This window comes from Heliangelus exortis, chromosome 10 (assembly GCF_036169615.1).
Source record: "Heliangelus exortis chromosome 10, bHelExo1.hap1, whole genome shotgun sequence".
NCBI classification, from domain to species: Eukaryota; Metazoa; Chordata; class Aves; order Apodiformes; family Trochilidae; genus Heliangelus; species Heliangelus exortis.
The window spans coordinates 13,515,472-13,538,487 of NC_092431.1; the positions used below are offsets into that span (position 1 = coordinate 13,515,472).

The following is a 23,016-nucleotide window of genomic DNA, read 5'->3' on the forward strand; positions in this document are numbered from 1 at the left end:
TTTTTACACTATTACACTGAACTCCAAGAAGCATTTGGATGACACTCTTGGGCACATGGTGTGGTCCTGGGGGTGCCCTATGTAAGGACAGGAGTTGGACTTGATGATGGTGATGGGTCCTTTCCAACTCAGAAGATTCCATGGTTCTATGAACTTCACTGTTATATTTGTCACCCATGTCAGTGTTCTCCTGAAACATCCATGCTGCTTACTGCTTGCTTTTCAGAACAGTCACCTGCAAATCGTCCAGCCCTTATCTGTGACCGTGTTTGGGTGCAGAGCTTCCCACACTCCACGTCAGGACAATAATCAGCGTGGCTCAAGTGCTAGCCTGCCTGGCCCTTCCTGTTCCCTCTTGCTCTACATTTTTGTACTATTAAGTAACTCCCTACCAGAACAAGAAGAACTAGACCAAATTAACCCCATTTCTGATAAACACATCCATGGCTCTGCCAGAAAGGAAATGGTGACACTCCTGACTGTCTCACTATCTTAGTCAGGGTAATGCTTCCCATTTTGGGGGTATTACCAACCCTGCCTACACCCACAGGAAGGGCTGGGGTGACTTTCTGCCAGAGGAATAATTCATCTATCAGTAGATGACAGGAGTGCCACACAAATTACGCAGCCCCAGGAGTGAATCAAGGGTTTAATAATGTGGTTCAGTGTGCAACTGCTGCAGATCATGTCCAGGAAATGTTAATGCCTTAGGCGAGATGCAGCCTGTGCATGATTTTTTTTCCTTACTGGAATTCACTACTTACCCCTTTAAGTTCCTTAAGATGCCTCTTTGGAGAAGGTGCTTTGAGTTACGTGCCACCAGGCTGTATTTCTCTTGGTGGATGCACAAGGTATGTATTTCAGTGGTCAGCGTTGGATTCCTTGGCTGTGTACAGATGCAGGTAGAAAAGATCAAATGTGTTATACAAAAGCAGCCTGCAAAACCTTGGAGCTGGAAAAGAATGCCTGTGGTATCACTACCTGGAAGAGATACAGGTACTTAATGGGAATTGGTGACTTTTCTCTGGGAATTTTTCGCATTGCATTATACCCATTTTTAAATATTGTGAAGTAAGGGAGATCAATACAGGGGTATTCGGACTTTTATGGAAATTAGGGCAGAATTTGAGTGGTGCCATGTGAGCTCCAAGAGGAAGGTGTCACGGAACCAGGAGCAGGCTTAAAGCCAGTCCATGTTTTGTTTGGAGTCGGCCTTGTATCAGCATCCCATCCCACTTCCTCACTCCACAGAAAGCCAGGCCCTGCCTTGTGGTATTCAAATGCTTTGGTCAGGCAGTTCTGCTTCTCCCACACCAGCAACGCCATTAGCAGACACACTGTGCCAACTCAGTTTTAACAACAGAGATGAAAATAAATGCACACACACACACACACAGAAACCCAAAACAAAACCCAAAACTCTTTTCAGGAATTTCCATCCAACAGTGGAAAGAAAGCACCACACTATCACTAACAGCAACTCCAGTGCTGTTCCTGGGCAAGAACCAAGAACTGATGCTCAGAGGTAAAGCATATACATATATACATGCATATATATAGAAATGCATATAAAGCAGTTTCAGAAGGGAAGAATTGTCCATTCAAAAGGCAAGCAATTGCCTTGACACAGCAGTGTTTGTGTGGATGAACAGAAATGATCTGTCAGAGGAGCACATTATCTGTTTGTATATAAAACACAATAAAAAGATGAAACCAAGGCAAGTTGATACTAAGAAAGACTGGAAATTGTAAGAACATAGCAAGGTACCAATCATAGAGTTTTTTTAAGCTATCCTTATTTCCTACTCCCAAAGCCCCAGCCAGACCCTGTTCTGACACAGCACACAACTCCCAACACTCCCAGCTGGGTTTATTTCTGAATCCAGATGGATGTAAGACTCTGGGATGGCACACTGCCTGTTGATTCAGAGAAGAAAACAACACTTTGTGTCTAGTTTTTAGAAGTTATCTTTGAAGTCCACAAAGCTACCTGGTAAAAAGCTTCCTTTCCACTGAATCTGCAGCTGACAAATTCAGGTGCTGCAGGAGCTGCTGAGCTCCATCATCCCAGAACACCAAACAGACCACCACAGAATAACTCAGCCTCTCTCTGAATCAAAGCATAAGGCTTTAAGTAGTAATATTTGACTGTCACCACAACTGACATTCAGCGTTAGACCACCATGCTTGAAAGAGAAGAAATGAAGCTTTAACAGGCAAAACAAAGCAAGAGATGCTGAGGCAGGACCATCTCATGTGGCTGCAGCTTTCCAGAACAGGAACACAATAGTTCTCATCCACACAATGAAAATTAAAAGCTAAACGTTAACCTAAGCCTGAATCTCTTACCAGTCCCCTTCCAGAGGGACAGTTTTCAGTAAGCTTTTTTTCCAAGGGTTTCTGAAAGTACAGAATTATGGACTCAGGGGGAAAGAATGGAACTGCACAAACATGAAAACTGGTCTACATGAGCAAGTTGGAAAGTGGAGTGAAAAGGCATTAAGACTAATATGCACTGAGGGTTTTGGTCAGAACACTTATTCTGCACTAATTGCAACCTGAAGAGACACACATACACCCAGTTTACTGACAGTTATAACTAAATTGCTAGGAATGTCCTATAGAGCATATTTTTTATGACCTACCTTAGCCTGAAAACATCTACTGTTATTTCATGTAGATAAGCTAATTGTCATTGTTGTTTTCCTTTTAATACAGGCTTTAAGATTTAAATATCCCACTTGGGCAAGTGAGAATCTATACCTCCCAAAATGCCCTAAAACCCATATTTAGGACAATCTCTCCTAACAGACATCCACCAAACCAATGTATACCCACCCTGACACCTGCACATTCTACTGCATTTTACAGGCCCAGGACTGTACCTGACAACAAAGCACCTCAACAGCATCCAGCAGAGCAAAAATACTGTGACTGGCAGCTGTTTTATACTTTTTACACCTCTCCCATCTCCACCCAGGGGAAAAGCCCAGCCAAGAAAGCTTTCTGTGGAGAGAACATTTAATGCTACATTAACACATAATGTGCTGTAGAAAGAAGCAATGTGAAGGAAGTGTCCTGCCCTGCTCAAGAGTTTGATTTCAGAAAATGAGACAAGCTACACACAGCAAAGTTTTAGTGCAAATCACTGCAGTTTCATTTCCTTCACTTCTTCTGCTATCAAAGGTCACAGAGAAAGCCTTGGGAGAACACACTCATCCACCTGGTAAAGCACAGCTTGTGTAAACAGAGCAGAGATGACAAATGTCAACCTCATTTTCTTTCCTGATCAGCTTCATGCAGACCCAAAACCTTTGCTTGTTTCAAACCAGCTTGTTTCAAACCAGCTCCATGCTTTGTGGGAAACCCCTGACTTCACTCCTAAACATGCATGTCAAAATCTGATTGTGCAGTAGTGCTGGTTGGTGTGGTGATGTAAAAGGGTTTAGATGGGCAGGCAGTGACCCAGCAATAAACAGCTGCCAGAAATAATTTTTCCCTGCTGTTCCTTGTCACAGTTTAAAAGTAAAAGTGTACACTTTAAATTAGCATACAAATGCAAGTGTCTTTGAAAGTATTGTGACAGAGGGTAGCAGCTCACTAACTACTCTCATAAGCAATTAATGGATTATTTCCCCAAAGTGATGCTTTCAAACTTTGGAGGAATGCCATCAAGCACCAATAAAACTTCAGAGCAACTGCTTAGGCCTTAAAGGCATCACTGAAACTTTCCTACATGCAGGCTCCACCAACCACCTAGCAGCAAACTCACATTTATACTGGAGTAAGCACCATCTGTCTTGAATAATGTAAAATATCTACCATTTGGTCAAAAGTATATCTCAGTTAAAAGGAAGAGACCCTAAGAGACAGACTAAACCTCAAGTCATGGCAAACAGTGCCTTTGGACTTAAGAGCCAATTATACCTTATTGTGAGAGACAACATGTTCTGTTCCAATGGTTCCACAACCATTTGTGCATCAGTCCCAAGATGCCCCTGCAGGCACTCAAGCTGGAAGTTGCAATGAACCATGTTGCCTCTGAAAGTGCTGCTTTTAAGTTCTTGACCTGGTTTAATATTGAATGTAGTCAAGCATTTAACTTATCTAAACTTTGTAAGCCACAACAAAGTATCACAATTATGGTCTTAGAGGCCTGATTCTGCTAAATTATGACTTAAATGATTCTTAAATTCAATTGATGACTTAAATTCAAATTAAATGACTTAAATTCAATTTCTATCTATGACTTCTTTAATAGAACACTAAAATGAGCTCTAACATCCTAGCCTTTTCATCAGTTTTCCACCATAACCCATTTCAGTCAAGTGTTCAACCCCTAACAACCCCACTAGATTTTAAGATTCCCATTTATCTTGCATCCCAACACAATTAACTTAAGTTAGAATAAGGTTTATCTTACTTTTCCTTTACTGGGGACACCTGATTATACATGGAAATGCTATCTTTCCATCACTATACTGACTACCACAATTTAACCCAGCAGCCTGTCACAGCTTTCAAGTCTTTCTTAATGTGCTCTAACACTGGTATGCACTACACACCAGCTTTGAAAAAGGAGTTTACTGTGCTACAACTGAAGTACACAGACATTTCAGGCACCTTCAAACTTTTGTTCATAAGGGCTAATTTATTACTGGAACAAAAGTGGTTCAGACACCTTTGAAAATCCCAAGCAGTATCACTGACACTTGCTCATGAAATGTCAGAACTTGGTCTGGTTTCTCAAAAAAATCAGTTCTTCATCTTTCTCAGTCCTCACATTTAAGCAATAACTTAAAAAAAAATTGTAAACTTTTAGTTTTGAAGGCTGCTATATAAACATCCTGAAATAATTTTCTCTTGGGAAAACCAGAGACTGAAACCAGAGACTGAAATTTTGATATTTATATCCTTGGACAGGACTTCAACTAGGCACCAGAAGGGACAACTGCTTTGTTATGAATTGTAACTAATTCTCTCCTTTGAGTATAGATATTCCTTCAAGTAGGAATTTTGGAGAAGCTTAACTCAAGCATGTGTTCTAAAGGAATATCCAATGGAAAGGCATTAATTAAATCAGCTATGAGCCTAGGTAGAAGTACATGCCAGCCAGTCAGCCCAGTCCCCAGAGCACTCCTATGGCTATGTCTAAAACCAGGAATGAATTAAGATCACATCTTTTGATCCTTACTTCTTGATCAAGAGGTTCTAGTCAAAACCTTCAAATGTAGCCAACTTTCCAAGAAACATTCTGAACTCCCAACTCACAGAAACTGAGGTATACAAAATATGTTGAATATTTATTATAATTACAGCAGTTTTGCACAGGATAGTTAAAAATTTAAAAATTTTGGTATTTGAATTCATGATTTTTCTTCATGACAATTGGTCAGTAGGTACCTGGGATATCTGTAGGCACCTTTAAGAGTTCTTCAGCTTCTTCCTGTAAAGCCTCAGCTTTTTCACTCAACAGCATCTGTAATGAAAAAATATTAGGAAATGAATACAAGCACTAGTTATAACTGTTAGACAAGTTAAAACACCAATGTTTCTTTCCAAACCTGCAGCTAGTCTGTAAAAAGGCATCTGCTTGCTGCTTAAAGGACCACAGTAATGTTGCCTCAAAGGACATTTTCACAAGTATTACTACCAACATTTTTTTACTGTTTAGCGTACACTGATATGAAAAACAAACACAAATTTATACAGTAAGTTTTCTCAGTTTTGCTTTCACATTAATACACAAAATTTAACAGCACATAATCAGTTTTGTCTAGAGTTGTTACCAAGAGCATTTTTAACCTTACAAGTGTATTGCTATGTTGGAATAAACAACTTTAGGCCTACAGAATCCTGGAATGCCAGGTTGGAAGGGACCTCAAGGATCATCTGGTCCAACCTTTCTAGGCAGAACCACAGTTTAGGTGAGACAGCCCAGCACCTTGTCAAGCTGAGTCTTCGCAGTGCCCAGTGCTGGGGAATTCACCACTTCCCTGGGATGATTATTCCAGCTGTGCTCAGAGTGAAAACTTTACTTCTGATGCCCAACTGGAATCTCCCCTGGAATAACTTGCACCATTATCCCTCATCTTTTCCATGTGCCTCCCTGTGAAAAAGGGAGTCACCATCTTCATTGCAGATACTGGAACATGGTGATGAGGCTTCCTCTAAGCCTTCTTTTCTCAAGGCTGAACATACCCCATTGTCTCAGCCTTTCCTCAAATGAAAGGCTTCCCAGTCCTTTGACATCTTTGTGACTCTCCTCTGGACCCTCCCCAGCCTGTTCACATCTTTTTTGTATGGCAGGGACCTGAACTGAACACAGTATTCCAGGAGTGGCTTGACAAGTGCTAAGTAGAGCAAGACCCTCAGGTCCCTTTTTCCATAGAGCTGCTCTCCAGCCAGGTGGATCCCAGTCTGTGCTGCACCCCTGGGCTATGTTTCCCCAGGTAGAAGACCTTACATTTGTCCCTGTTGAACTTCATAAGATTCTTGTCAGTTCACTATGTCTGTGTAGTCTATGTCTTCCTGGAAGGTGGCTCTCCTGTGGTGTTTACTTCCCACTCACCTTGGTGGCCCCTGAAACTTCATCAGGGTGCACTTGATCCCAAAATACAAATCATTTTTGAAGGTATTAAATAGGAATGGTTCCATTATCAATCCCTGGAGGACCCCACTTGTGACAGGCAACCAGTTTGAAAAGAAGATATTTACCACCACCCTCCAGGTGTGACCTGTCAGCCCCTCACCCACCATACAGTCCACTTGTCTAGACTGTGACATAAGAAGTTGTGCCTGCCAAGTTGCCAGAATTTATTACAGGATTTTACATCATACTTAAAGGACCCCCAGTATTAGCAATTGCTCAGTCTACCAGCCTGGGCTGTTCATTGCTGGCAGCTGGAGTTTAACAGTCCACCAGTTTGCATAACACATGCAAGCTAACTTCCCAGTTCAATAAAACTTCATCAATTTAGTATCTGAGATATTAGTAAGCTAAATTGCTAGGATTGGCACTGATGCAGATGACTAATCTGCAGCTATCCTTTTCTTTTGGTTTGCCCAGCAGCATGGAGCCTGCAACAACATTAAAAGTTCATGGCCTTTTAAGCATGTAACCTCCAAAGTTTACTTTGTGAGAATATACACACCAAGTGACAACACCATTTCTATAACAATTATTCATTTATTCTGGGCATTCTCTTTACTGAAAGCTTACTATTTTAGCAGAATCTACCATGAGGATGTTGTAACAGGAGTTTATTAATGGAGGTTCAGGAGAGCAAATACCATTTAAGAAATAAAATACTTCCTCAATTTTTTTGTTAAGGCACAACTCTGTTTTTCACAGATCTTTTCTCTGGGATTATTTTTCTGCCTCCAAGGTACTATGTGTGCCTTTGAGGCAGATTTTAAGTGAAGGCCCTTCTCATGATGGATATTCAAAACAGAAAACAATCTGAAAGCATAACAGGGCATGACAAACACAACCTAAACAGGTGAGGATAACCATGTACCTTATTGGTTTTCATTTTTACAGTCCTGAAAATGCTGCTCTTTTAACACAACTGACACTGGGATTCCTGTAAGGGAAGTCCTGAGGCATTAGCAGAATGGAGCATTTTCAGTTATGACTCAGAGTGGAGAGATCACAGTATTCACTTAAGTCTTGCATTTCATCAGAAAAACTGTCAACATTTTTGCCCTTTGCATTTGCAGTAATGCCTTTAGAAGTGACTGAATCCTTTACTTCCCATGTCAAACATCCACTTTTGGCATACTGAAGTTCTAAAGCAGGTTTTTATAGCTTTGCTTCTAACTTACCTTTGCGGATGAAACAATCTGTTTGGCTTGACGGCGTGACAAGTGCTCTATCATCCTGATCATAGCTTCTGGATTTGCATTAGCCAAGTGTGCTAAAGTTTTGTACCCTGCATTATAAAGCTGTTTTGCTCGTGCCTGCAAGTCCAAAATTGTATTAGAATAATAGAACAATATGAATTACCATTAAGTACCAATCTCTGTACCAATCTCAAATATTTTATCTTTGCTTATCAATCCAAGTCTCTTTAATTTGTCTTTCAACATGACTCTCACTGAGAATCTTTACTACCCAAAAGTACTGCTTTACCCCCAAAAGTTACCTCCCCACACAATCTTACTCAGCTCTTAGGAATCCATTTGGCATTATTGTCTCTACATAATACTGATTCTGCCATTCCCTTTTGTTGTGTTTTCTGCATCCACTGTCACTGACAAGAGAGACTGTCTTGCATTTTTTAGAGGTGTTTAGGTTAAAGGAGGGCTCATTTTATCCTATTTATTTTTCCACAAAATTTTCGTGGGGCTGAGCTTTCAAAAAATTCCACAAAAGACTATACTTTCCACTTCCAAGCTTATAAATACTTTGTCTTTAGTATCATTTTTATTTCTCTAGTTTTCTGCAAAGTGGTGGCTGTGGACTCACATACACAGAAGACAAACATTACAAGAGAAACTCTATAGATTATCACCAGTTTAAGAGGGTGTGATTATCTCCTTTTCTCAACTTGGCTTGATCCTGTTGCTATGTAAGTTATCCAGGCAGTATTTGCTTAACAGAGGGTATCTGGGCAAACAGTTCTTTTGAATAATAAATACTGCTACAACTTCACAAATGGTTAAATTAAAACTTCTACACCAGTAGATTACTACTAGTAGTACAGTAGATTGGTACCGATACTAGTATGGTATTGATACTAGTAATACACTAGAATCTACAATACTACAGTAGATTACTAGACCCAAGGCTTTAGTATCCTGAATTATACATCATTTAATAAAAAAGTGTTACACCTCCAAATATTTGGTCAATTATCCTTTGTTCCTCACCTCTTTTAAAGAAAACAAAGGACAGAGAGACATCCCTTCGACAGCATATATGGGTTTTTTAGCAATCATATGTAGTGGCTCACAGTTTATACTCCACCATGGTAACTCTATGTTCATTGATGTGAGTAGGTGTCATTAACTTCACTAAATGTAACTACTAATTGTCAGCAATTATTTCCTGGAGGCTCTTGTTACACATGTTTGACCTGTAACAACATCTCTCCCCACTAATGACTGAAATCTCATTAAAAGGTTTCAGATTGTTCTTTGAAAACTTCAATTAGATTTGCAGAAAATAATTCTCTCTTACTACAGTAATTTTAAGATTGATTTCATCACGTCCTCCACAGCAATCTAAGCAAATCACACCTGTTCAAGACAATCTACCTGCTACAAATATCAGCTGCTGGTATAGTTTTAAGTCCTGTGCAGAAGTACCTTGGTTACAGCAATAATTTTGAAAATCCCTCTTTAAAATACAACTTCAACAGAACCATGCTGTCCAGGTTGGTTTTGCCCTTTGACAGAAATGCTCCCATATGGAATAAACCATTAAAAAAGCCTTTATAACCTTTTTGCATCAATGTCAGAAAATCTGATACACAGAAAAAACCCCATTAGGCTCCAAGCCTTTATCATTGCTTAGCTTCTCAGAATAACACTTTACCACCACTAAATGCAGTGGTTTGCTAACAAATTGATTCTGCATAAGGCTAGAGAGGCAAGTTAGATCATTTTGCAAAGAAGGCAAGTGATAACTTGCACAGACTTCTTGTTTGCACAGAATTCCCAAAAGATTTTCCACTTTAATAGTAGTCAGGGGCCAGCTAAGTTTTTTATTTAAATACATGCAGCAGTGCAAGTGATTGTAAAAGGCCAGGTTCCCAACAGGACTCCAGAGATCCTGTGAGGATCTTTTATCCAAATATGTAAATTCTTATTCCTCTTTACTCCCATGAACTGAACAACCCTTACCACAACAGAAACCTGGACTCTGTTTTCCAGCTGAGTATACAGCTAAATTGCTGTTCAGCTACAGCATTCTCATTGTTGCTGTGGTAGCCAGTGGAAAAAGACCATTGGCTCCAGCTCCCATTTCCTGAACAGATCACTTTTGCCCAGACTCCAGGACTCCTGTGAAATATCTGGACTATGCCAAATTCTCAATTAAAAAATAGCTTCAGTTGTGCAGATATACCTGAAAGACACAGTAACATTTAGCATACAAATTTATTTTGAAAAGCCAGGCTTACTAACCTCTAGAACCCCTGCTACCTCCATCAGAGGGATGAGTTCCATCTTAACACAGTAAGTCAACTGCTTGGTGAGTTCTGTCAACAAGGCTTTATAAACCCAAAATTCTTCCAATTCCTGCAGAGACAAAGATCCCTAAAAATCAGATCCCAAATCCTGCATTTGGAGGGTATGATTGATAAAGAGAGCTCTGCTACAGCAATGAGCATATTTTTGGCTTTTAGACAGGGGAAGCACTACTTCTAGTTATTCTTTCAGGTAATTAGAACTGTGTTCAGCACTCTGCAGTTGAGCATCCCAAAGCTCAGGTAGTTTTGAAGGATAAGAAACATTATTTCAACAGAGAAAAAAACCCAACAGAACAAGGCAAGTGAGCTGTTTTCCTGAAATGACTCCACAACCAGGTGGCCTTATTTCCAAGAGTTACATCACCAACAGCCCTGAAACTGTTCCTACACTTTCATGTTTTCATAAAGCTTACTTTTAAAAGAAATCTCACTATGAGAGTTAGAAGAATAATTTTTAACAGACAAAGTGAAAAAAAAAAACAGATTTTGGACAGGAAAGTTCAAATATTTTAGCATGTTCAGCTCTAACTTAAAAGAACAAGACTCCAGATTTCACAAAAACAATCTCAGTTTATTTGAACTGATTCAACACTTTACCTCACAGAAGCGCAGAACACAGGAGGCAAACGAGGCAGCAGAATTGAGGAGATTTTGTACATATCCTCGGGACATATTAAATTTCTCTGAAACACTCCATATATTTGTCTCTTTCAGTAGGGCATATAAGACAAAGGTCAGGTAAAGTCTGTTTACCACAGCAATGTCCACATTCTAGAAATAAACCACGTCAATTCAGAGCCAGTATCACATGTAAGACATTCTGCCTGTGCTACAAGACAATTCTTTTAACCTCAGCTCCTTCATCTGTATTATACTAAAAGACACTGAGCAACACCAAGAAAAGCAGCTAGTAAGGTTAAAAGGACTTTAACAAGTAAAACAGTAATAAAAATACTATCAGAAAAATAATATATAATGTGTAAACATTCAAAAGTTACAAAACTATCACCTTAGGTATGAGAAATCTCCAGCCTACCTTTCTGATGGCTTGACCAGAAGCCTTTTTTGTAATAAAGCTTTCAGGCACTCCCACAATATCTACTACTTTCTGCTCTGCTGCACTTAGCTGGTTGAACTAAAATAAGATTGATAAACAGTCAAGATAACAACTCTTTAAAAGTTTAAAGAATTAAAAAAGCAACAATGTGAATATATTCTAATTCAGCTGTAATAATAACAATAAAAAAAATTAAAAAAACCCCACAACTTCATAAATCATCAATACCCCCTGCAGACAGACAATTTGTTTTCCCTTTTCCTCCTCAAATGACAGGCCTTCATTTTGTTTCATTTTGAACTCCATTGCTTTAGAAATACATTTCCATGTGTGTTCTGGTGCTAAACTTCCAGCATGCATACACGTGAAGTTTTCCTTTTTATAAACGTATAAAGCCTACTCTAGTATTAAGGTGCACACAGCATCACTTTTATCATATCCCCTGGTAAAAATGTCTACTTGTATATTTAAGATTCAAGATACACATGTTAAAATTCCTGGAGAGCTAAGTCACCTCTAAGTGCTCAAATATTTTTTCCAAGAAATCTCATCAACATCAAAGTATGTCCTGGATTTAACATCTTCCTCAAATGGTGATCAAAGGCTGATCTCCAAGCTTAACAATCAGTCTGCAAATTCCAGGATAGTTTTAAAGACTTTCCCAATATTTAGTTCTTCAAAGTCATAGAAAATACAAGTCTAGCACTCCCAGTGAAACGTTTTTCAAGATCTCTACATGGTACTTAATCAGACAGCTTCACTGCCTACTTGTTAGAACCATCTAACTGTCCTTCTCTGACACATTTTGACAAGGCTAAATATATTTTAGTGCCACCCTTACTATACAAAGCTTCACAGAAAAGGTAGTAGTTGTGGACTTGGCAATATTAGGTTAACAGTTGGACTAGATGGTCTTAGAGGGTTTTTTCCAAAGAAAATGATTCTATGATTCTGTGAATTATGGGTGGATCTGACAGGGTGCAAGATTAGCAAAAGGGCTGTAGGAATAAGCATAAGGAATAAGGCCTTATAAATAAGGCTTAATAAGCATATAGGAATAAGACATGCTATTAGCATAACAGTCTGTAGGAAGGTGATGATCACAGTGTAACAGCTGCAGTCACAGCTGGAGTTAACCATTAGACTCAGACATCAAACAACAAAAATTAAGACTTAGCATCCTCTAGTGGATTCTGCTCCCCAGAATACAGATTTAATTAGAGCTACAGAAGGTAAATTTAATAGTGATTTTCTTGCAAGACTGCAATGATGTGGTTATATTCAACTTGTTCATAGGAAAGTCTTGGTATCAGACCCACATGATAGCAAGGCTAACAGCATTACAGTTGGGATTTAAAGAACCAACAAATCAAGAAATGTGTTTCATGTCACTGTTTCCCCTAAACAGGGTCAAATGTTAGAGATGCAAAAGAGAACTTAGGTTTTCATGCAATACAGGAAAGCCCTTATGCCCTGTGCCTGAAAATAAAATAGCATTATCTTAACTTTTCATCAAATCATTACCCCACTGTCTACATTTCCTATGTATAAACTTCAAATAAGCTTAATAAACTACAATAAGTTAAAATACTTATTTAGTTTAAAAATACAGTTTAACTATGGTTAAACAATATGCTCCCACTGCAAGTTTGCTAGCAAATTCTCACCTGTCTGAAGTATATCATCCAGTCTGGGCTACAGTTATAAGTGAGATCATATGGAGTTGCCAGATAGAGAAGATGAAGATTGGTCTCCAGAACCAGCCCTTCCAAACCTTTCTTCAGTTCTCTGTAAAGAAGATTGCAGTATGCCAAGTCTACAGACCCTAAAATAAGAACACAATATATTGCATATTTAAACAGGCAAACAGTCAAATGTAGTGGATTTTAACAGAGTCAGTATTTCCTTTATCTTTCACAAAATCTTGTTATGGCATCTAAATTGAAAAGTAACTGTAGACTGAGTAACTGCACTAACCTAACATGAGCAGTGAAAGGGAACTGAGGAAAGACAGTCACCTGTTGCCACATACATCCACACTACATGTGGTTTTCAAGTGTTTGTGAATTGCCTTAGCTTTCAAGAAAGTCTGAAAAAGTCTCATAGATTGAAGGAATCTTTCAGGAGATTTGTCATAATCCAATTGGGTTCCTAACCTTCTCTCTCTAAGCTATGACAGGAACACAGAGCTTTCAGACACTCTCCTCGATTACAGTCAACCCACACCTTAAGCTTCCTTATGCCTTCCCTTTTCAAGCTTCCCTCTAGGTCAAGAAACCCCCTGTTCACAATACCTGTTTAATAACAATGAATTATAAAACAAGGCCATAAGCCATTTTGATTACAATCAAATCTTTAAATCTTTGTTTGTTGGTTTTTGGGGGGGTGTTTCTCATTTTAATCCCGTTGCAACCAATGTTATTACACTTTATTCCTATCTTCTTCAGTCATGCACTTTTTGTTCATTCCCATTTTCAGTCCAAATTAGCATTTATTAATAAGAACTGACTCTCCACAACTTTCCACTGCAGTTTCAGACTGAAGATGGGGAAAACATGGCAAACTGAGATGCACCTGAGATGAAAGGGTTTGTTGAAACAAATTTTACAGTAAGAATTAAAAAAAGCCTTACCTTTATATGTAGCTCTACCCAACGGTGTGATTGTTAGAGCAGATTGGGAATTGTGGTCCTTCTCAGACATTCTTCCCTTTAGAAGTCCTTTTTCTATCAGGTTTTCCAGCCCATCTTTAATTATCTCTGAGAGGCTCTTCTCTTTCAACAGCAGCTGCTGCTGAACACCCAGCAATGTACGGCACAGAAAATTGTTGCATTCCTCCTGGGTAACTGCTATCTGCACCAGTTTTGCAAGGGAACAGCATGTTCAAAGGTGTCGTTTCACATAATATTTCACAAGCTGTGTTAAAAAATTTACTGAATAGAGAACAGTTCAATATCCTGTTAATGTTTTTCTATACACATATATATGACAACAAATAGAATAATAGTTTGACTGCTCTGGTAGACTGCTTTCCATCTGTTCTATTATTCTAGCTACTTCATCATGTTAATTTTTATTTTTATTCAAGTATCAGAAATGGAAATATGAACACTGTAATGTCATAGATGTAATTTTGACTTTATACATAAGAAACTTGTCATTTGGTAACTAAGTTAAATAAAAAAAACTAATCAAATCTTTGTCCTTCTCATCTGATTAGAAGTTGTTCTTATCTTATAGCCCATGTGTTTTAAAAGTCTGGATTTTTTTCCTATAGAATCAACAGAAGATTTTTCTTTGCATTACCAAGCACTTAAGTTACTTGCAGAGAAGAGTACCTTCAGTCCAACCAGAGATAACAACAGGCTCTGGATTCCCTTGGTCAACTCCAGCAGAAGATGGCTGTAACAGTTTTCCAAAGGACTGTTAACTAAATCCCAAACCTAAAATGAGCAATAAATACACTAAGCTCAGGGAAAATATTTATGCATAACTTTTACACTTTTCAAAAAACTGATATGCACAATTCAGCTTATAAAGAAAGTATAGATCTAAAGTTTACAGTTCACATCTGAAAAAAAATGACATAAAATTAGCTTATAGGTATTACCTAAGTCAAATACTTGCAATGTTAAGAAGTGAACAAAAATTCATCTAGGCATCTCAGCTCCTCCTGTTCATCCCAACAGCTTAATACAACAATTCAAATTAGGTAACAGCTTTGTAAAAATTACCAAGTGTTTATCTTTTTCTTGCACTATGAGAATACTTTCTCCAGCACTGTCAATACCAGCTCGACCAGCTCTGCCAATCATTTGTTTATACTGGTTCTTCTTCAAGAAGTCACTGGCAACATAAGGAGCTCTTAAAATAACCCTATAAAATAAGTGTTTAGTAAGTTTTGCTTTATATTAAAATTATTAAAGCAGCAATAAATTTTACAACTGAATTATTGGTATATACCCCTTGCTCAATAATAAAAATCAAATGCACCTATTTGAAAAGGTGCGCAAGTCAACAGGAAAACACTGAACAATTTCAAGTTTATTGTATGAGAATGGCAATATTGCCATTATTATGTTTTGCAGACCCTGGGGAACTAATTTTTACATCTACTCAAAGGCCTGAGATTAAGAGTCAAAAACATAAGCAACACTGCTCATACACCAGTTATGCTAGAAAGACAACACTTTTTTTTGGTATCAATTCTTTTTCTTTCTCAGATGCTCTATTCCAACATAGATGCACACAAAAAACAAATAGTCTTTGATCATACAGAGTACAGCAGCCATATGATCAACACTTGCATATGAATACATTTTTGTTTTAAAACATATTCAAACTATATCTCCTTAGGAAGGATTTATTTTACAATTTAAGCACAGTTCTTATGACCGTATATAATGAAACGACCATGAATTCCTTATTCTTCTGGATAACGTTGCTAAAATACTGAAGTATTTCCTCAATTTACTACTGTTTCCTTAATACATTTAGTTAAGTGCTCTTCAGCCATGCATTCTCTGGGACTTGCTACTGATTCAAATTTACTATCTAAAAGCTTAGCAATCTTGTCTCCCGATTTGAACACAAAATCCTTTAGGGTTCCAGTTTGGTAGTAAAACCAGAAACATACTTTTAAATAGCACCAATATTTCTAACTTAGTAATATTTTAATAAAGCAAAAATCAATGCAAGAATGAAACACATTTCAGTTGCTAACCTTCTAGCTGGCAGGTTGACTCCAGCAGCTAAAGTAGCTGTGCAAGCAAGCAGACACAGGATCCCAGCAGAATATGCTTCCTCTATAGTTTTTCTTTCATCATTTGTAAGGCCACTGTGGTGATAAGCAATACCAAAAGGAATTGTTTGCTTCAGAACAGGACAGACACTTCCATTTCCAATACTCTTTAAGTTCTTGATGAGATCTTGTTTCTCTTTCTCCCTGTGAGCTCTAAATTCTCTTAGAGGAGGAAAAGAATTTCTTTAGACTTCGATCAATTGCTACTACTTTAAAGAAAAGTAAGAGACATGCTTGTTGTCTGTTTCTCTTCAGTAGCCATTCCTCTAATATCTAGGTTGGAGAAATATTTATTACCAGTAACTTCACAGTAATACATAGGAGACTGATTAAGTTGCAATAGAACTCTTCTCTTGTTTGCAACCACAGGTACAGATGGGATCAAAAACTGACTAGGGCCAGCATTAGCACATAGAAAAGACCATTGGTACACCAGAAATAGTTTCAATTTTCATAGCAAGTTTTTTGTTGGTGTTAATTTTAAGTTTGCTGGACCACTATGAGTTGATCAAATCCCATTTCAGTGAAACCAAATGAAAGACTGACTTTTCTTTATTAACAAAGCCTGGTTTAGAGCTTACAACTTATATTCACAAAGCAGGTATGGATCAGAGACACTCAACTGACTAGTAACATACCTGACCAAATACCAGGCTCAATAGGAAATGTTCATTCCCTAAGCTTGCAGAGAGTGGTGCCAAAGCCATGCAAAGTTCACTACCTTGATGTGCTTTTCCTTTGTTTGTCCTCTAACAACCATTTTTTCAACTACTTTGCTAAAACAGTAAGATTTGCTTAGTGGGCCTTGAGCAGTTTGCTATAATGTATGAAGCTGGCAACCTTACATGACTTTATATTCAAAGTATCTACACTTCTGATCACCAGGGCAAGTCACTTGCAAACCAGTGAAGATAAACACAAAGCTCTGACCAAGTATTTCAATTATAATTAAAATAGCACGACAGAAACTTACATCTTCAGGTACTTGGACACCATTAAAGACACATTTTCACAGTTCTTTTTAGTGGGACAAAAGACTAGGCAGGAATATTTAGGAATAACTTCAGTAACCAGTGCAATGATGTGGTCAGGATCTGCTTTCTCCAGATTACTAGAATACTATAATAAACACAGATTGACAAACATTTCAATTTAGAAATTAAGTTAACAACTAAGTATTCAAGATTTGCTCTCAACCTCCACTAGAATACTACACCTTGCTTAAATGAAACATAATTACAAGATATAGGATAAATTATTCTCCTAGTCCATCAGCTGAAAGAGTTGGCTAACACATCTACCTTGAACTGAGGGATGCATGAATGTAAGATTTGAATGCTTTGCTTTTTCCCCTGAAAACTTCAATTTCTTTTACCAACTCCACAGTGATGTTACTTGTGCTACTGGCCATGTAGCATAACATGCACTTTTCTTCTTAAAGGTCAAAATTAATCCTTACAAAAGGCAGCAACAAGCTAACCAGAAGATTTAAAAAAAAAGTCTTCTTTTAATATCATCTCTGAGCGCTCAACTGCTAAGAAAATCTACCCACTGGGTATCTGGAATACTCAACCCCCTTGCTCTTCACCTATCAAACAGTTAAGAAACCTCTAACCTTAAAGAACAGCAAGGGAGCAAAAATCAAGGTGAGCATTCAGTATTTCACAGGCCTTTTTGCTCCCCAAAGCATTCCCATGGGTATTATGAATGAACTATCACATCTAAGAAATTTGATACTAGTTCTGTAAGGAAATCACTGTAAAACAATTCATTTCTCAATTACAGCACAAAGAAACTAAAAGCCCTTCAGTTTTACCTTGAAATTAAGGAGACGGGAAAAAGTGAAGCCTTCTCCTGTCTTGCTGTCAACTTCATAAATGGTGTCTCCTATCTTTACATATTCCTTTAATTCTACCTAGAGAGAGATACAAGCCATAAACATACACTGTACTAAAATTACTGAGTTTTCTCTAAAAATTGAACTATTGCTGAGGTACAGCTACTCTTTTTTTTCTAAGCAACACATTCTGTATACATACACACATACTTCAAGGCACACAAGCACACATTCCACTCCACCAAGATTTAAAAAAAAAAACATTTAACTGTTTTAATTATTTGCCTTGAGAAACTATCTAATTATAACTAAGAACAGGACAAATGTTGCACCCAAGAACCATTCATACAAGGCTGCCATAACAGCATTCAAGCACCAGTAGTCCAGATTCTGGTTCTGTCAAATGGACTGTATTGAATGATCACAGTAGTGGTAATTAAAAAATTGCTTCAGTTAAAGACACAGATGGCTTAACACATAAATGTGCTGGCATTTGTGTTTTTACAAGCCTACAGAGGTACTTATTGCATCAGTACAATTACAAGCAGTAGCAGGCATTATATTACATTGTGAAAATCAGCACAAAGCTGTGAGATGAGGCTAAACAGATGTGCTATGACTTGAAAGCCAAGTATCTTATTTACTACTTGAACGTATCTTGTACACAGACCGGTCTAAAATTATTAGTATAATACTCTGCTTGCAGGAACTTCTGCAGGTCTCCAACGTTGCTCAAAGTTGCACTCATTCCAATGATTTGTGTGCTTTCTGTAAATCAGAAGTTGAGATTAATTTATTGCTGTGTCCACAGTTTATAAGACTTCTGCTCAGTATTTTACTTATAAGCCTGCTTCTTCATTGTTAAGCCTTTTTAAATGCCAAAGTAGCAGGTTTGAAAGTGATATAGCTAAGAAATATTACCTGAGATGCAAACATAAAGGAATCCTTCTCTATAGAAGCATTTAATTGGAAAGGCTAAGGGGCTCCTACGAAGAAATGGAAGACATTTGACAATACTCCAGATTTCTCAGAGAAATATCAAAAAAGCCTTCAAAAACACCACACCCATCACAATAGGGTGAATTGACTAGCACTGAAATGAGGAAACACTGTCCATGTGTACCCTTTGTGTTCCCATGTATCCCTGTGATGTTTTCTAAAAGCAGCCAAAACATCACAAATCCAGAAAGCAAAGTGTGCCTTCTCTCTGGAGTATTTCATAACATTAAGTGCAGCCATGACTTACTGCTGGTGTAAAGAATTTTCGCAAGAGTCATTTCCAGTGCTGCTCCACGACTTCCCTCACCAAGCATATGCAACTGTGCACAGAATGGAAAAAGAAAGTGTGAGACTATTAACCAAGTTAAGAGTATTTCACTGAGGAAAACTCAAATTACATAGTCCTAACCAAACACTACAGGCATGTCTGTGTTGGACTTCAAGATATCCCTCTGGTAAATTTTGACTGCTATGCTCCTTCCTGAACTCACTGGAATGTTTAAGAATCATAGCAGACCAGAACCAAGAGCAAACAGGTAAGAAGATTAATCTTCCATTTTACTAGACCATAACAGACAGCAAACAGTCTATGTGGAGATCTTTGTATTCACCAGCCTGAAAGAATCCTAAGCAATCTGCATTGTAAGCAACACTTATAGGGAAGGTTAATGTAAAAAATTTTCTAGTAGCCAACTACTCTCACCGAAAGTAGAAGCTAATTCTTAAGTTGCCTTCTGCCTAGAAGCCTCTGTGTTCAAGTAAGGTCAGTCAGGCTGAAGCATTCCATGAATTAAACATCCCTGTCAGATGTTACACATGTGATTCAGTCCCAAAATCAACCCTTAGCACACCTCAGCCACAGGACTACAAAGCAGAATAAGGGGCAAATCTCACAGTCAGGTGTTAGGGTTTTTTTCTTGTTTTCATGTTCATTTAGTCATTTTTAATACAAGACACAGTCTTGTGGTTCCACAATGAGGAGTTCAATCACATACCATATGACTGCAGGGATTTATGTTTTTTCTAATCCATTAGAGGTGTCTAATAAACAAGTAGTTACTAAATAATTCACCATCAACACAGGTCTCTCTATGACAATAATTTTTGTAATCTATTTATTTTAATAGAATATTTTAATTATTAGTAAAATTCATATTTTAATATTAAATTGGTTTAATTTAAATCTATTTATTGTAATAGATCTATAGACAGAGCAACAACTGCTTCAGTTAAAGAAAAAACCCTTTCAGTATTATAGAACAATGCCAAAAAAAACTTTAAGTAGCAACAATTATTTTCATGATAAATACTAAAAGGAAAAGCCAAGTAAACAAAACCCTACTCTTTGCTAATAATTGTGTCTGATATAAAAAACTGCCCATTGTAAAGCTGAGTAAATCTTGTAGCATACCTCATCCACTACAACCAGACCCAGGTCACCCATCCTCTCTGATTCAATCAAGGCATTCACTAGAGCATGACCTTTTTCTATAGTAGCAACATACAGGGACTTTTTTAATCTCCTCTTGATTGGTGGAAATCTTCCTTTACTCCCAGCATATTCTTCAACCAGGAAACCCAACTCTAGCCCAAAACTTGATAAACCCCTAACCTGTTAAAAAAAAAAAACAAAACAAACCAAAAATCAATTAGGGAACAAACTTATGCTCACTGGGGATTCAGAGAACTCCACATGCAAATAACCCACCCATACCACATCCAGCTCTTTGAATGACTGAACACACATTAACTACCACTGCCTTTGAAAACTGCAGGGAGCTTGGGTTACCATCTGGTCACCAAATCTGTCTTTATGCAAAAAAAAAAATAGGTTTTATTTAAAGACCACTTCTTTAGCAAGGTGAGCAGTACAAATCCAATAATGAACTATATATAACACTGCAAAAAAAGGTATTATCTCAAAATTCAGCATGCTTCCCACTACAGCTCAGCATATTCTCCTTATAAACTAAGACTTATTGCAAAAATCCTGACCCTTAGAACAGCATTTAGAAGTTGCTCAGTTTCCACCAGATATTTAAGAAAATCATGGAGTTTACTAAATTTAGTTCTAAACCCAGGCAAGTTACAAGGCATAACAGAGCAGATAAGCAGCATCAGAAAGACTCTACCCAGACCTTTTCTTGGACAAGAGCAACATATGGCAGGATCATCAGAACATCCTTCTGCCTGCAGAGTAATTCTTGAAGCATTAATATTTCAGCTACAAGTGTTTTCCCACCACTGGTTGGCAATGAGTATATTAAATTCTTCCTTTGCTGTAGAGGTTCTAACATTAAGCAATCATGCTGCCATTCTGCAAAATTACAAAACAGAACTGTTAATCAGAATGAAAATGCTAATATTTCATATAAAATAGTTTAATCCCAGCATTTAAAATTTTTTCTTCAATAAACTACTAAAGGCTTTCAGTGATCAACACTTCACAAGCATTCTACAAACCATATCAACACTTCCCACCCATCTAAACCCCCCCAAATAACCATTTTATAAAACAAAATGCTTTACTTTAAATATTACCTTAAGTTAAATATTTTTTACAGTATAATGGAAGGTTACACTTGACTAGCAGTTTGTTCTGTTTTGTTTGGGTTTTTTTTCAACAAACCATTAGTTACATTACCATAAAGTGTTTCAATCCCTCGAAATTGTCTTAGTAACTCTTTAACTTTGCTTGGTAATCCATAAAAAGGGCCTATATCAACAGAAGAAGACTCAATGGTTTTCTTGGCAATACAGATCTCTTCAGACAAAGCAGCTTCTCTAAGCTGCTTGGTCCTAGAGACCTGCAGGAGCTGGGCTTTGGCATTTCCAGTCATAGCACTTTTCAGATGATCCTTAAGACTTTCAGTTTTACATAAATCACATTTGGAGTCTGAGGCAATGGTAGCAGGTCTGTTCCTGTGGTCAGCATCAGGACAAAATGATGATAGGCTCCTGACTTTGTCTGAGGAAGAATTCATACAGTTATTCCTCCTTTCTGAGGCTGCAGATATTCTAGAGACAGAAGAAACTTCATCCATTTTCTCTAAATACAGAAGTTGTGATGATGGCAAGTCAGCTAAAATAGATTCAGTCAGCTCTTGATTGCTGTCCATGGAATCATTTTCATTCATTTGGATGGCATCCTCTTTATCAGCTTTGAGGGCAACCATATTTTCCAAAGTTGAAAAGTTATCTTGTTTTTTCTGGTGAACTCCTGACTGAAGATTCCCAAGTGTGATGTCTCCAGCTGCTTTAATAGCCAAATTTTTATCCTGTAGGTATTTGTGCTCTGTGTCATCAACTTGCTCTAGCAAAGAATCATTTCCATAGAAGCCATCATAGTCACCAAACATATCCTCTTCACTGTCATTGCTGCACTGTTAAAACACAACAATGAACATTAATACTCCACAGTAACACCCCAGAAAGCAGCATAACTTGTACAACACTCACCAAATTCAAATAATTTCAGTATTCCCCGGTTTAATACGTAAGTCAAGCATATTTCTGATTCTGTTTGTGAGGAAAACCGAGCCTGTCTTCTAAAGGAATACGTACTGTAACTGTGAAATTTAACCCGTAAGCGGACACCATGCCGGCACAGCTACTCGGTGGCGATGAAGTCTTTTTAAAGTCAGTTTAATCCAAATCGTATCCCTCTCACACGAAGCCGGGCCCTCCCCGAAGAAGCCCACGGAGGCCCGGTCTGGGCCAGGCCACCCTCTCCGACGGATCCACCTCGACCCCGGTACCCGCATCCCACCACCCCCGTACCGGGATCTCCGTCGGGGGCCCCTCGCCACCAGAGCTCGGCGTCTTGAGAGCCACCGGCGAGCAGACGTCGCCAGGCTTCCCCGAGGGCCGCCTCCGCTTGCGGTCAGAGGGAGGGCAGCTTCTCCTCCGCACCGCCAGACGGGGCTCGGCCATCGCTGCCACCCCGGGGGGAGGGGGAGGGCTCAGCCTTTCCCCTGCGGAGGCTCCGGGGCAGCCGAAGCACCGGCAGGGGACGGAGGAGCCACCAGACGCACAGCGCGGAACCCCCGCCGCGGCGCCTTTGCCCGCCTCTGTGACGTCACTTCCTACCGCCGGGTACTCAAACCGGTGGCGTCACCGGTGGACAG

The 23,016-nt window shown here is 38.5% G+C and overlaps 1 protein-coding gene across 3 annotated transcripts; it reads right to left on the minus strand.

Annotated features, from left to right (window-relative positions):
* Window positions 1–5,277: 5,277 nt before the first annotated feature.
* Window positions 5,278–22,951, minus strand: HELQ (helicase, POLQ like). Of its 3 annotated transcripts, none has more exons than XM_071753640.1 (18): window positions 22,670–22,951; window positions 21,534–22,272; window positions 21,028–21,206; window positions 20,301–20,501; window positions 19,137–19,209; window positions 18,561–18,658; window positions 17,870–17,968; window positions 17,027–17,172; window positions 15,976–16,215; window positions 14,987–15,128; window positions 14,591–14,695; window positions 13,886–14,105; window positions 12,921–13,078; window positions 11,233–11,331; window positions 10,794–10,967; window positions 10,132–10,245; window positions 7,828–7,962; window positions 5,278–5,479 (listed from the first exon to the last, which is right to left on the minus strand). In XM_071753640.1, exons 1-18 carry the CDS (start codon window positions 22,820–22,822, stop codon window positions 5,393–5,395), a joined length of 3,162 nt encoding a protein of 1,053 aa, XP_071609741.1. In that variant the 5' UTR covers window positions 22,823–22,951; the 3' UTR covers window positions 5,278–5,392. The 3 variants fall into 3 exon arrangements, with proteins under 3 accessions (XP_071609741.1, XP_071609742.1, XP_071609744.1); XM_071753641.1 differs by having other exon boundaries at window positions 21,534–22,267; window positions 22,670–22,800; XM_071753643.1 differs by lacking the exons at window positions 19,137–19,209; window positions 20,301–20,501; window positions 21,028–21,206; window positions 21,534–22,272; window positions 22,670–22,951 and adding an exon at window positions 18,812–18,876.
* Window positions 22,952–23,016: the final 65 nt, after the last annotated feature.

What these genes read in the sequence shown, in the direction of transcription:
- HELQ (XM_071753640.1), bottom strand. Translation starts at nt 22,822, where the DNA reads ATGGCCGAGCCCCGTCTGGCGGTGCGGAGGAGAAGCTGCCCTCCCTCT. An exon ending in ATACTAATAATTTTAGACCG is followed by an intron (nt 17,969 to 18,560) that starts GTCTGTGTACAA and finishes ATCTCTCTCTAG; the next exon opens with GTAGAATTAAAGGAATATGT. An exon ending in GGGTAGAGCTACATATAAAG is followed by an intron (nt 13,079 to 13,885) that starts GTAAGGCTTTTT and finishes TTCTTATTTTAG; the next exon opens with GGTCTGTAGACTTGGCATAC.